General features: G+C 60.8%; 1 protein-coding gene across 1 annotated transcript; it reads left to right on the forward strand.

The window, feature by feature from the left end:
- Positions 1 to 3,435: 3,435 nt before the first annotated feature.
- IBA57 (iron-sulfur cluster assembly factor IBA57) lies at positions 3,436 to 11,186 on the forward strand. The gene is made up of 4 exons (XM_060636520.3): positions 3,436 to 3,489; positions 3,599 to 3,973; positions 9,544 to 9,893; positions 10,041 to 11,186. The coding sequence occupies exons 2-4, from the start codon at positions 3,633 to 3,635 to the stop codon at positions 10,430 to 10,432; spliced, it is 1,083 nt and encodes a 360-aa protein (XP_060492503.1). The 5' UTR covers positions 3,436 to 3,489; positions 3,599 to 3,632; the 3' UTR covers positions 10,433 to 11,186.
- The last annotated feature ends 3,434 nt before the right edge of the window (positions 11,187 to 14,620 follow it).

Here is a 14,620-nt window from a genome sequence, read left to right on the forward strand (position 1 = left end):
ACGCGCCCCTTCCCCCCCACCCCGTGTTGTCCGGGCCGCTTCCTCTCCATCCTCCCCAAGCTGGCAGCGACGTGCCGGGTCACCTGTGGAATGCCAGGCCAGGCAGAGGAAGACCTTCTCCATGAAGGGCAAGCAGCCAGTGGCCAGCGGCCAGGGGAGCCACATACCAGGAATGGCAGGTCACAGCCAGGATGCCAGCCAGGAGGGGGACCGAGGGCCTGGGAGACCCTAGGGGGCTCGGGGGGCCATCCGCATCCCTCACCATGCTGTCAGCCAGGCTTGCCAGGCCCGGCTGGGAGAGACCCAGTACCTCACAGGTTTGGGCAGCATGGTCTTGGGTAGGGCTGGACAGGACAAGGGGGAGTTGGGCAAGTAGGGGGGCTGAGCAGCCTGAGGCTCAGGGATGGGCGGGCACCCAGCATTGGCGCTCCGACTGTGTGCTGATGGGCCGTTCACGCTGAGATGGCCCATGTTACCCGTGCCCTCGGGATGCAGCAGGGAGCCACATAGGCACTCAGACCAGGTGAATCAGCAGAGTGTCCAGGGCCTTAGGAGGAGGCCAGGGTGAGGGGCCAGTGCTAAGACCTGGGGTGGAAGGCCATGGGGTCACTAACCATGGAGCCGTAACCCCTTTATAGTGGGGTGCGCTTTAGCATTCACAGTTGTTCTCACGTGGTCCTCTCAGCATCCAGTCCTGAGAAGACCACCTGATCAATCCCAGAGGGATGTGCTGTGGGAGTGAGGTGTCACACAGCCACCCCACTTCTTGGATGCAGGTGTGTGGAGGGGAGGTGTCAGATATGGAGCTCTAGGGCCCCGGAAGCGGTGTGCAGGTCAGGTTTGTGCAAACATGCTTGTGTTTCAGGAACAGGACACTCAAGGGGGAGTGCCCGGCAGGCTGTGGGTCTGGACTTTTGGGGAAATGCCCTGTGTGCGGACACAGACTTGGAGTGTGGTTGGGGGAATTGGTGACGTGGTGGGGACGCACGGAGCTGGGCCCAAGGATGGCCCTGGAGCCCCACACCGGGGGCTGGCTCGGCCTCGTCTCCAGCCCCGTTTGCACACAGTGTTGGGACTAGAGCTCAGAAAGCTCAATCAGGACAGGAGGGGCAGTGGGCAGTGGAGCCCAGACCACACAGATCCAGGGTGGGGGCAGGAAGCCAGCTTCCATCTCCCACCTCGGCTGGGGCTCTGAGGAGTGCAGGGGGATTAAGAGGCAGTTCTTATGCAGCACACAGTCTCTCAGTTTCCCCCAAAGGGGAGCAAAAACAGGACAACAGCTGATGGGGGAAACAGGGCTCAAAAGCTATGCCCCCCAAATACCCACATGCGAAGCTCTGGTCCCCTGTGTGACTGTGTCTGGAGATAGGCCCTCCAGAGGTAATTAGGGATCCCCGAGCCCTGGCCCTGCAGGCCTGGTGTCTTCTCAGAAGAGACACCAAAGGTGACAAGGCATCATGTGCACGCCAGGGAGAGAGGCCTCAGCAGACACCGGCCCTGTTCCTGGACCTCCAGCCTTCAGAGCTTTGAGAAACAGGTGTGTGTTGTATAAGCCACCCAGTGTGTGGCATCTGTTGCACAACTGATTCACACACCTAGGAAAACAGTATGGAGGTTCCTTGAAAAATTAGACACAGAATTACTGTATGAACTGGCAATTGCCCTCAGGGTACATGCCTGTGATAGTGTGATTTATAGTAAGAAATACGGACTTGGCCCTTGTCACTCTTTCCTGGCTCAGAGCTCCTAAAGCCCTTGGGTTTCCCAACTGAAGACAGCAATGAAGGTGTCTTGGTGTTCATAACAAGCCCTAGTTCATGTTGTTGCAGTGACTTTGGAAAGCCCCTAGGGGGGGCACCTGGGTGGCTCTGTCGGTTGGGCGTCCGACTTCACCTCAGGTCACGATCTCGCGGTCTGTGAGTTCGAGCCCTGCGTCGGGCTCTGGGCTGATGGCTCAGAGCCTGGAGCCTGGAGCCTCCTTCTGATTCTGTGTGTCCCTCTCTCTCTGCCCCTCCCCCGTTCATGCTCTGTCTCTCTCTGTCTCAAAAATAAATAAACGTTAAAAAAAAAATTAAAAAAAAAAAAAAAAAAAAAGAAAGCCCCTAGGGATGGCGGCTGGTGGCCTATGGACCCCACCATGGGACCAGAGAGTTGGAGGCTTCAGTCCTGCCCCTGACCTCTGGGGAGGGGAGATGGAATCAATCACCAATGGGCAATGGATTAATCAATCACGTCTATACAATGAAGCCCCAAAGAAAACTGAGAGGGACGGTCTTGGGGTTGGCGGGGGGGGGGGGGGGGGCTTCCAGGCTGGGGAGCACGTGGAGATGTGGGGAGAGTGACATGCCTGGAGAGTCATGGAAGCTTCCCACCCCTTCCCCAGTGCCTCACCCTGGGCGTCTCTTCCATCAGGCTGTCCCTGAGTCATATCCTTTTGTAATAAACCACTAATCTAGAAAGTGAAACATTTCCCTGAGTTCTCTGAGCCCCTCCAGAACATTCATCAAACCTGAGGAAGGGCCGTGGGAACCTCTGATCTGTTGCCTGTGGCTCAGAGCATAGGTGTCATCTGGACTTGGGGTTGGCGCCTGAAGTGGGGGTGGTCTTGTGGGGCTGAGCCTGTGGGGTCTGACGCTGACTCCATGTGGACAGGGTCAGACTGGTGTGGCAGTCTGGTGTGGCAGACTTCCAGCTGGTGTGGCAGACTTCCCCTCAAGCACAGGGGGTGATCCTAAGTGTCAGAGAGAAGGGCAGAGTGTGAGCAGAGGACACACAGGAGCATGGTTGTGCACACAACACCCAAAGGAACTGAGAGCAGGGTCTCCGAGAGATGTGCATACATATGGCAGCAACATCTACAACACCGAAGGGGTGGAAGTAACACAGACGTCCGCAACCTGTGGGACATCCATACAACAAAATCTCACCCATCCTTCAAGAGGAAGCTCGGACACCTGCTACCGAACAGACGAACCTGGAGGACGTTATATGGCATCAGCCAGTCACAGCACGACACACACTGTGCGATCCTACTCATGAGAGTCAGATTCCCGGAGACAGAGGGGACTGGGGGCCCCAGGGGCTGGGGGCCGGGTGAAGGGGATTAGTGGTCGGCAGAAGATGGCAAGTTCTGGATAGAAGTGGGGGACGGCTGTACACGATAAGCGCGCGCTGGCTGGGGCTGAACTATGCGCTTGAGATTTCAGCGATGGAGACCCTCATCTTACATGCACATCACCATAGTAAAGCAAGAGGAAACCTCTTGGAGACCAGGAGCAGGGCAGGTGCGTCCTATGGAGGTGCCCAGCCAGGACAGTCAGGGGGCGGGGCGGGAGGCTGACGGATAGCGCCTGGCCCCGCCCCTCAGGTACAAGCCCCACCTCATAGCTCCGTCCCCGCCCCTCGTCGGCACAAGTCCCGCCCAGCACACTTCGTTCCCGCCCCTCTCGAAGCTCCGTCTCGCGCGCAGGCCCGCCCTTCTCCGCACAAGTCCCGCCCCGCACGTCTCGTCCCCGCGCACGCCCCGCCCCCACGTGTAGCCCCGCCCGCCGGCAGAGGCCGCTGTGGCGTCCACCCGGTTGCCAGCGCCGCCGCCCAGCCCGCCCCTTCGAGCCGCCTTACTCCTCCCTAAGATGGCGGCCGCGGCGCTGCTCCGGGGCGCGGCTCAGGGGCACGGCAGCCGGGCCTGGCGCTGGCGGCTGTGTGCGACCCCGAAGCGCCGCCTCGCCCACGGCTCGAGCCGTCACGGCGGCGACCCCGCAGACGGAGCGGCCTGGGCCTGCTTCCCGCTGGGCGAGCGCACCCTGCTGCGCGTGCGCGGGCCAGACTCCGCGCCGTTCCTCCTGGGGCTGCTGACCAATGAGCTGCCGCTTCCGGGTCCTGCGGACGGCGCTACCCCACCCCCGACGCGGGCGGGCTACGCCCACTTTCTCAACATTCAGGGCCGCACGCTATACGACGTCATTGTCTACCGGTGAGAGCGGGCGTCTGCAGTACCTAAAGGGAGGGGGAAGGCGGAGGGGCGGGAGCCGGGGCGGGAGCCGGGGCGGGAGCCGGGGCGGGAGCCGGGGCGGCAGCCGGGGTGGCAGCCGGGGCGGGCAGGGCCACAAGGAGGAGGGAGGAGGGGCGGGGACACCCAGGGGGAAGGAGGAGGGGCAGGCCGCCGGGGAGGGAGGAGAGTCGGCCGCACCAGGCGGAGGGAAGAGGGGCAGGCCTCTGGGGGAGGGAGGAGAGGCGGCCGCACCCGGGGGAGGGAGGAGGGGCGGGAGCTCGGGCGGGGCCGAGTCACTTAGGTGGAGAGAGAAGGGGCTGGGCTACCTAGGTGTAGGGAGGAGAGGCGGCCGCAGCCAGGGGGAAGGTCGAGGGGCAGGGGCACCCAGGGGGAGGGAGGAGGGACGGGAGCCGCGAAGGGGCAGGCCGCCTCACGCGTAGGGTGCGGATTGCTAGGGGTCACCCGGAGCCCGGGCACCTGGCGTGAACTCTCAGAGACTGCGAAAGGATCTTCAGGGCGGGTCACTTGGGGAAGGACACGGGGGGCTTGGGCATCGAGGGGAGGACACCTGACCTGAGGCTGACTGGGCTGCTCTGGGGAGAGGGCTACCCTCCTGGGAGCCCAGCGCTGTCCAGCTTTCTGTCCCGCTTTCTGTCCCTGCCTGGTGCTCTCTGGAGTTTCTCCTTTTGGTTCATCTACTTCCTGCCTCGTGGCCCCCTGTTCTGGTTTCCCAGGTGTAACACCTTGTTCTAGGGGTAGCTTGGGATTTTTGCTTTGAAAGTGGACTTTAGTTTTTGCAGCCCATTTAAGTTCACAGCATGACCGCGGGGAAGGCACAGACTACCTCAGGGCAGCGTCCCCACCTGGGGGACCCTCATTGATGCTGCAGCACCCAGGGCCCATCCTTTCGTGGGGAGGACAAGTATGGGATGACATGGACCCATCACGTGATGGCTGTTACCACCCTGACAGCCCAGCCCCCCTGTGTCCCGAGTCATCCCTCCCTTCCCTAATCCCCGAAGCCACTGGTGGGGGGGGGGATCCTTTTCCTGTCTTCGTGGTTTTCCTTTTCCAGAGTGCTGGGCACTTGGAGTCCCACAGTGCGCAGCCATCTTGGATTGGCTGCTTCCACTTAGTGACATGTGGTTAAGCCATTTCTCTTTAGCGCTGAGTGATGTCGCTTGGCATGGATGGACCTCAGTCTCTTCACCTGTCACCTCGTGGAGGATGTCTTGGTTCTTCCAAGTTTGGGTGGTTGTGGGTAAGCTGCCGTAAACATCCACGTCCAGGATTTTGTGTAAGGACCCAGAAGCTCGACTGCTGGGTCGCACCATGCAACAATGTTTGGTTTTGTAAGAAACCACCAAATCCTTCCATGGTGGCTGTGCGGTTTCGGGTCCCCACCAGCAAGCAATGGCTTGTTTGCAACATGCATATTTTTTGTGGGGAGGTGCCTGTTAAGGTCTCTGGCCCACTTCTAATCGGGTTGTCTGTTTCTTGACCCTTGAACTTTTCAGTGTTCTTGTGTGTTCTGAGTGATGGCCCCTGGTCACATGTGATGTTTCAGGTCTCCTCCCCCTGCTGTCCTCGTTCCCTGTGGTGAGGCTGTGTGTGTTCCTGTCCCAGCCACACGTGTGCTGTCTGGGGAGCCTTCCTCAGGCACTGGCTGCATACAAGGTGCTCTGGGTTCCACTACGGACGGTATTGCTGGCTCTTGTGGGAAGCTCCCCAGTCTGTGTCTGCTGCTCTGTGGATCGGGTCGGTCCCCTGCTCCCTTGTTTCCAGCAGGACATGCACCTCGCCTTCCCACCTCTTTCCCTTCGTGTGGATCTTAGCAGTTCCTGGGTGGTGCAGTCTGGCCTGTGTGTGCTCAGTGGAATGTGGGGCCAGGGACACCTACTTCCAGGAACCTCCCATGTGGCTCCCATGTGGCCTCCACTCAGTCCCCCTGCCATGGTCTCACTCCTTGGGGCACCTCTTGGGGACTTTGGAGGGCACTATGTCCTCAGTCCCCGATGGGCACCCGGTAGGCCACTCCCCCAAGTGCCTTGGAGCACACCAGTCAGCCTGACTCAATTCTCCAGGTACAATCCTGTTCCTGCTGGCCTCCTTGTGTCCCATACCTGCCCACACCTCACACCCTGACACCTGCCACGTCCTCGAGGGACTGTATTTGTGTGATCATAGGGTAGACCCCCTGTGTTTATGGGGGTCGCAGATGACAGGGTGGTGGGTGCTGTGCAGAGAGGACATCAGACTCTTGGGAGAGAGGTTTCCTTGTGCTCTGGGCATGGGGTTAGGCGGGCCCAGGCCTCCCTTTCTGGTGTTCACACAGCCTGTGCCCTGACAGCCAGGCCAGCTGGTGAGGCCGCAGCTGTCCCCCAGCCTCCCTCTTCCTGCAGCTGCACTTGTGACCCAAGGAGGGGCAGCCATGCTTAGCAACAAGAGTGCAGGGCACGACAGACAGCGGGTGACTTTTAGAGTAAGGACGTCCTCTGCAGTGTTTGGAAGGTGCTTTTTGCTAAAGACATCGTTCACTGTTTATCTGATAAATTTACCTGGCAACACTGGCCCAGAGGCAGTGCCACCGGGCATCTGGGGACATTTGTGCTTGTGACTCAGGGCTGGGGGTGTTGGTGCTCCTGACATCGAATGGGTCAGGCCTGGCAAGCAACCCTGGGCACAGGTGCACCTCCTCCCCACCACCCCCTGTTCCTCAGCTGTAGCAAGTGCAGCAGACAGTCTGATTTGGGGGCACAGGGGGGCCGGGGTGCACTCTAGCTTTGTTGGTCCCCAGGGTCTGCCTGGCGCACAGTCATGGGCACAGGTGGCCAGGGAAGTGCCTGAACCCAGAATGGGGACCTGCCCGCCTTGGCCTGCCTTAGCGCCCCTGGGAACCTGGCTCCCTGGCCAGGACCCTCAGAGGCTGGTGCTCACATGGTGCCCATGACCTCACATTGTGCCCAGCCCTGCCTGATTCCTCCTCTGCCATCTTTCATGTTGTCTCTGTGGGTGGTTTTTACACGAGACTTAAAATGAAAACACAGGTGCATGTGGCAGAGAACCCTAACGGTGCGGGGCGGTTTACGGTGGGAGATACCCCTTTGCTGCTTTCTCCCAACCTGCATAGACATCTGGAGCCCCGTCCTCTGAGACAGCTTCTTTTCCTTTATGACTCTTTTGAAATAATGGTGGATTCACAGGGAGCACGGGAAGGAGCAGGGAGGCCTGTGCACTCTTGCCCCAGTCCCACAGGGTGGTGTCTTGCCTCCTGGAGTCTGGGGTCACTATCAGGGGTGGGACATGGGCCACTAACAGAGCTCATGCAGGGTCCCCCCCAGACTCGATGCGCCAGCATGTGTGAACGCACTTGCTGGTGTCTGTGCCTTGGTCACACATGTGGCCCCTGTGACCTCGATGAGGACAGCTGTTCCATCACCACCACTGGGTCCCCTGTTCCCTGTGCAGCACACCTGCCCTTCTCACCCCAGCTCCTCTCCTGGCTTTTTACCATTTGTCTGACCAGTAGGTCACCTCGAAGTCTGACAAGTGTAACTGCTTGGGATTGGACTCACACACCTTGATACCCTGTGGTTCTGCCCACCTGTATCAGTGTGACCCATGGCTGCTGTTTGTGGTGGGAGTGGGGGTGGGGAATGTGGACACAATAGAGTGTGCACTCTAGGGTGAGCCCCCAGAGGTGGGACCCCAAGCAAGTCCTTGCTTTTCTTTCCTGTGGGGTAACTGGTTTCTCCAGGGCAGCACTTAATCCTGTACTGTCTGGGGGCACCAGCTGATGGGCTCTGAGAGAGGGGCCATGGACATCAGCTAGTGGGCTCTGTGGGAGGGGTGGGGAGCACCAGCTGGTGGGCTCTGCAGGGAGGGGTGGGTGGCACCAGCTGGTGGGCTCTGGGGGAGGGGTCAGGGGCACCAGCTAATGAGGTAAAGGGTAGAGGTCAGGGTCGCCTGCTGATGGGCTTTGGGGGAGGGGTCAGTGGCACCAGCTCGTGGGCTCTGGGCAAGGGGTTGGGGGTACTAGCTGGTGCCCTCTGAGAGGAGAGGTAGGGGGGCACCAGTTGTTGAATCTGGGGGAGGGGTCTGGGGTACCAACTGGTGGCTGTGGGGAAGGGTTCAGGGGCACCAGCTGGTGGACTCAGGGTAAGGGATCAATGACATCAGCTGGTGGGCTCTGGGCAAGGGGTCAGGAAGCAGCTAGTGGGCTCTGGGGGAGCAGTCCAGGACCCCAGCTGGTGGGTGTGAGTGGAAGTTTCCGGGGTCACCAGGCAATGGGGTCAACGGTAGAGATTAGGGATACTAGGTGGTGATTCTATGGGACTGGTCAGGGGTACCAGCTGATGGCTGCTAGGGGAGGGGTCAGGGCACCAGCTGGTGGGCTCTGAGAAGTGGGTGACGTCAGCTGGTGGGCTGTGGGGGCGTGGTCAGGGGCACCAGCTGATGGATTTGAGAGGAAGGTTCTGGGGCACCAGCTAATGGGGTCAAGGGTACATGTAAGGGATACCAAGTGATGGGGTGGGATTGGGGTCACAGTAGGTGGGCTCTGGGGAAGGGGTCGGGGCACCAACTGGTGGGTGCTGAGGGGAGAGGTGGGGGAGCACCAGTTGTTGACTCTGGGGGAGGGGTTGGGGCATCAGCTAATGGGGTCAAGGGTAGAGGTCAAAAGCACCAGCTGGTGGGCTCTGGGGGAGGGGCCTGGGACATCAGATAATAGGCTCTGGGGGAGGGGTTGGGGGCACCAATTGGTGGGCCCTGTGGAGGGGTCTGGGACACCAGATGTTGGGCCCTGAGGAGGGGTCTGGGACACCAGATGATGGGCCCTGGGGGAGGGGTCGGGGGCACTAGTTGGTAGTTTCTCAGGCACGCTCATGGAAGGTGTTATCCGTTCCCTTTCTGTTTCCACTGGGCTGGGGATCCTAGTCCAGTCCACATCTACGACCAGGATCTTGGTTATATACTCTTGTGGGTCCTGAACATCTCCCCTGAGGTCCCTGTACCAGTCTCTTCTCTGTGCTGCGTGTCCCATGTGGTTAGCACACCTGGTTCCAGGGTTGCTGCTGTGGCAGTGGGGGTCCAGAGTGCAGTTAGGGTGGTTGTGGGGCCCTGACAGGGTTCCAGGGCTCTCCTTGGGAAGTGGGAGGTGGCTCTGGGCAGACTGTGTGTGGCCTCACAGCACATCCCCTCGGCTCTGTCCGCTGCCTGCTGTCCCACCTACCCCCCAGCCTGCCCCCCATCGTGAGTGCTGAGGGCACCCACCTCAGACCCTTGGCTTCTGTGGGCTGGAGGAGGCAGGTCCTGGTCCTGTGAGGCTGCCTGCAGCTCTCCCCCTCACGTGGAGGACCAGACCAACAGCACTGTGGTCCCCGGACCTGGGTCCCACCTGCCCAGCCACGGCCTGTCTTCCACCAAGTGGACCGCTCCCTGTGGTTCGCACCCCGGGTGGGGAGGGTCCTGCAGCAGACCTGGGGTCTGGAGCATGGTGGGTGGAGAGCGGTGGCCCCAGGTCAACCCTCAGGAGCCCCTGCCCCTACCTGCAGGCTCCCGGAGCATGAGCTCGCTGAACAGGTGCCCGTTTTCCTCCTGGAGTGCGACAGCGCGGTGCTGGGCGCCCTGCAGACACACCTGGCACTGTACAGGATCCGGCGGAAGGTTGTGGTGGAGCTGTGCCCCGAGCTGCGCGTGTGGGCTCTGCTGCCTGACCGCCCCGAGGAGGTCTGTGGGGTCGCGCCGTTGCGGGAGTGGACCGACAGAACCAGCGTCCTCACCCCTGACCCCCGGACCGCCCGCATGGGCTGGCGGCTTCTTGTCCGGGATGAGGGCCTGGTGCCGGTGCCCAGAGGCCGGCTCGGAGACCCCCGGGATTATCACAGGCACCGGTACCAGCAAGGTAGGGACGGGGTGGGGCTGTGCTGGTGGGGGCGGGGGGAGGGCTCAGGGGCTGTGTCCAGTGTTGGCCCTTCTCCGCGAGCCCACTATCCCCCAGCCCCCGAGGAGGCCTTAGTCCTCAGGGAGCTTCTCCCCTCCCACCCCACAGGCGTTCCTGAGGGGGTCCGGGACCTGCCCCCAGGAGTGGCCCTGCCCCTGGAGTCCAACCTGGCTTTCATGAATGGTGTCAGCTTCACTAAGGGCTGCTACATCGGTCAGGAGCTGACCGCCCGCACCCACCACATGGGCGTCATCCGCAAACGCCTGTTCCCAGTGCAGCTGTTGGGGCCTGTCCCTGAGGATGGCATCGCTCTGGGCGCCCCAGTGCTCACCGAGTCGGGTCAGGCCGCTGGCAAGTACAGGGCTGGCCAGGGGGACGTGGGCCTCGCCTTGCTGCGGGCAGAGAAGATTAAGGGCCCTCTCCACATCAGGACCTCCAACAGCAGCCTGGTGGCCCTAACTGTGTCTGTGCCGGACTGGTGGCCCACAGTCGCCAAGTAGCCAGGACGTCCCTCTGCTCCTGCAGCCCTGGGGCTGCCAGGGTGCCCTGGAGGATTCTGTCCATCTGCTGCACTCTGCAGGCTGGCCTCCTAGCTCCCAGGGCTGCAGGTGTGGCTGGCTTGTGTTTCTCGCCCACCATGCTTCCCAAAGAGGGTCCCACGGGCAGCTGTGGCTGTCATCCCTTGCTGCTCTGTGGCTGTGAGCTGCAGGAGTCCTCCTGGGGACCCAGGAGGAGGAGCCAGCCCTTCACGTGCCCCTGTGCCAAGGTGAGCTGCAGTTTCCCTCCGATGGGGAAGGACAGGGTCCCAGCTGTGTGGGTTTGGAGGTGGTTCATCTATTGGCTGAGGACAGGACGGTCCAGAGCCTTGTCCCCAGGCTGCCTGCATTCCTCTCCATCTGGGGTTGGCTGAAAGGGTAGGTGGGCCCTGGGAACTGGTGTGCCATGTGCTGGCTGTGGGACACCCTGTGAATTTCACATGGGGGCCCCACTTGTGCACCAAGGTTTCTGCTGCACCCCTCCCCCTCCACCCCAGGAGCTGCCCTGGGGTGGGACAGCAGGGCTCTGACATGGAGGAGCTTCTGCTTGGTTTACTTGCTGCTTTTCTGAGGCGTGGCTATGTTTTCACAGTAAGAGGTTGACTTTCTTCTCTTCTTGAAACCACTGACTTGCACTGTCCCATGCAATGTGAATTTCATGGTTAGGGGTGTCCCGCGTGGTGCCCCGGAGTGGCTATTAAAGTGTGACGCACAAGCAGCATGTGTGGAGCTCTGGTTTCATTTTGGGTTGAAGGTGCTGGGACTCCGTTTTGGGTAGAGCAGATACACCGAGAGCACTCCAGGTGAAGTACGCCAGCAGAGTCCCAGGAAGAGGCCTTGTTCTGGGACAGCAAGGGAGCACCAAGTCTGCGGTGGATGGCGTGGCTTGCCTTCGTATCCACGGAGGGGAGAGGCTAACAGGAAACCGAGTTAGTGCCAGCATCTGGGCCCTCACGGGGCGATTCACTGGCAAGTATGCACTGCCCTCCCTCAGCTCCCACTGGCGGGTCTCCAGGCCAACACCCAGACCTCACATCAGGACTTTGTCTCCTGTCCAGCTGCAGACTGTGCAGCGCCCCTCTGCATGTGACCTGGGGCCTGGGAGCCAGCCTTGCACAGTGGGTGTGTGCCTGTGCCCAGCACCTGTGCTGTGCTGGACGTGCTTGGGCTCCTCACAGTCCGTGGACCCACCCGCCGAGTGGGTACCTGGAGTCCCATGCCGGGAGCCGAGAGAGTAACCGGGAGGGAGGCTGGCCACTGTGGCGGAAAGCTCCAGCAGCTGCCCAGCGAGATGCTGCCTTCCAGATCATGTGTCCCCTACTGTCCTCAGGCATCCAGGTCATTGGGACCTGAGACAGCTCTGTTCAGTCTTGAGTTCTACCTCAGGGATCATAGCCGAAAGCTGCTGTCCAAAACAAGTGTTCCTTTGCTGGACAGACCTTGTCACTCCTCACAGAATCACCAGGGCTTCCAAGAGTCTGCGGCTTTCAGAGGCTGTAAGGTGCGCTGCCCAGTGTACATGCCAGGGGACCAAGGGGTCCCGTCGAGGTTTGATGCTTACGTCTGCTTCTCTCCGTGTTCGTCAATGTCGAGCTCCAGGAGGACAGTGCAGGCACTCAGGAAGCCCCTTGCTGGTTCTTGGGTCCACCTCAGTTTGTTTGTAAGAAGTACGGAGTTCCAGGAAGCAAGCGGTCTTATGCTCTGCCCCAATGCCCTGAGAGTGTGGCCAGTGGGCAGATGGCAGAGGGCGCTGGGTTCTGGAGACCTGGCCCTCCTGGGGGAGCCCCCTGCCCCCACTGTGAAGCTGGTTAAGACATGCTTCCCCCAACGTTTCATCATGAGCACCCCGCACGGAATGTGAGAGTTTGCTGTGAGCACCGGTGCACGTGCCCGATGACCCCCCACTTGCCAGACCCCATCACCTGGCCCCCCCCCCCCCAGCCTTGGTTGTGTTTTGCTGCATTTCCAACAAACTGGCAGACCTCACACCCTCACTCCTAATGCCTTCCTCATCATCAACGTCTTTCGTTCCCTGGGAGGTAAAATTTGGCTACCATGAAATGTACCAATCTTGCTATTTCCTGGATTGTGCGGAGTGCATATGGCTGTGCACCCAAGACTGGAGGAAGGTCTGGAACATTCCATCCCTGGGCAGCACTCACCGGCCTGTCCCGGCCAGTCCCTGTGCCCCAGCTGCCACAGATGTGCAGAGCCTGGGGCTTCAGGTGGGGTGCTGCCTGGCGGGTGGCTGGACCATGGTGAGCATCTCCGAGTCCTCCTGTGGGAGCGAGCCCTTTGTGGACACATGCCTCATCTGGGGTGGGATCACAGAGCTGCGGGTAGGGGGAGGTCCCCAGTAAGGAGCTGTCTGTGTTCTCTGGGTGACCTGGCGACTGTTCCGTTTCCTGCTCCAGCCAGCAGCATGGCCTTGCCACCATGTGGTGTGGTCAGCCTTCGTAATTTCCACGTGGAGACTTGGTGTTTAGATTTCAGTCATCGTGGGTGGATGCCTGCCTGTGTCTCAGGGTCGGTGGGGAGCCCCATCCACTCTCTATGGTCTGGGCACCCGGACAGTTCAGGGTCCCTGGCTCCACTTTCTTCCCAGAGGATGTTGATCTAATGTGGTCACATTCGTGTTTGCGGGAAAAATGAGTGATTTCCAAAGATTTTGTTTTGTGTCAGCCCTCAAAGGGAGGAGATGGTCAGGGAAGGTCAGCAGCCAGCCAGCAGGGACCCTGTTGATTAACAGAATGTTCTGGAGACTGCTGAGTCCTGGGCTACCTTTCACTCTCTCATCTGTTCACTCAGAGGCTTACTGAGTGCCCACCAGCCATGAACTAAAGCACAAAGTATGCTGGGTTGTGTTAGCTTTTCTGTGATTAAGCTGGGAACAGGGCAGGCTGTGTGTGGAGGTGGGGTGCATTAGGGGGATGGGTGTGTGTGGGGTCAGAGCACATTGGGAGACTGGGTGCATTGGGAGGATAGGCTGTGTGCAGAGTCGGGGAGCACTGGGGCCCTGGGCTCATGCGCAGTGGGGTACATTGGGAAGATAGGCTGTGTGCAGGGTTGGGGCACATTGGGGGGCTGGGCTCATGAGCATTGGGACACCTTGGGAGCTTGGACTGTGTGCAGGGTCGGTGGCACTGGGTGGCTGGGTGCATTCAGCATGGGGTCAAGCATTTGTGGTGGCTGTGTACAGACAGAGGGCCCACCGTGGGGGAAAGATCCTGACCAATACCGCACCTCGCATCCCCTTCAAACAGCTGAGGCCAGTGTGGCTAGGGGCAGGGCTCTTGGGAAGGGGTGTGGGCAAAGGGCAGGATCCTGAGGCCTCAAGGGGCAGAGGTAGAGTAGGGCAGAGTTTAGGGGCAGTGTGGGAGAGTGGCTGTTGCCATGCAGGGCAGGAGCTGTGGGAGGGTTTGTGGCGGGTGGGGGCATGGGGACAGGGTTCCCTGGTGAGGAGTCAGGGGCTTAGACCTTATCTAAAGCATGGGGTTTGGAGGAATGGGGGACGCTGCCTAGGGCTGCCCCTTCGGTGGAGGGCAGTGGGGTGTCAGATGGCCTGGAAGTTCTGAGCACAGGAGGTGTGGCAGGATGAAGACCAGTGGGGGCCATGGGACTCACAGGTCCTCTCTGGACCTGCCTCAGGTCCCCCCACACCTTGTGTGGACCTCTGGCTTAATGGGAACTGTTAACGAGGTCATTGCCACCACGAGGTCCCACTTCCCTGTTCCCCAGCATCCCTCCCACGGGGACTGTTTGCACATCCCCCAGCCACCCCCTCCCATGGAGACTTTCTGCAAGTACCCCAGACCCGCCCCCAGCCCCTGGCGTGGGGACTGTTTGCAGGATCCCCCCCCCCAGTACCCCCCATGGGGACTGTTTGCAGGTCCCCCAGCCACTCCCCTTCCGTGGGGACGTTTGCAGGTCCCCCAGCACCCCTCCTCCGTGGGACTGTTTGCAGGTCCCCCAGCCTCCCCCCACCCCCTGGGTACTGTTTGCAGGGTCCCCCCCAGCACCCCCATGCCCCCCGTGGGGACTGTTTGCAGGATTCCCCCCACCCCTCCCCCACCCTGGGGGGACGTTTGCAGGTCCCCCAGCACCCCCCCCCCCGTGGGACTGTTTGCAGGTCCCCCAGCCTCCCCCCCGCCC

The sequence above is a fragment of the Panthera onca genome, chromosome A1 (genome assembly GCF_046562875.1).
Source record: "Panthera onca isolate mPanOnc1 chromosome A1, mPanOnc1 haplotype 2, whole genome shotgun sequence".
NCBI lineage: Eukaryota > Metazoa > Chordata > Mammalia > Carnivora > Felidae > Panthera > Panthera onca.

What these genes read in the sequence shown, in the direction of transcription:
- IBA57 (XM_060636520.3), top strand. Translation starts at nt 3,633, where the DNA reads ATGGCGGCCGCGGCGCTGCTCCGGGGCGCGGCTCAGGGGCACGGCAGC. An exon ending in TACGACGTCATTGTCTACCG is followed by an intron (nt 3,974 to 9,543) that starts GTGAGAGCGGGC and finishes CCCTACCTGCAG; the next exon opens with GCTCCCGGAGCATGAGCTCG. An exon ending in CAGGCACCGGTACCAGCAAG is followed by an intron (nt 9,894 to 10,040) that starts GTAGGGACGGGG and finishes CCCACCCCACAG; the next exon opens with GCGTTCCTGAGGGGGTCCGG.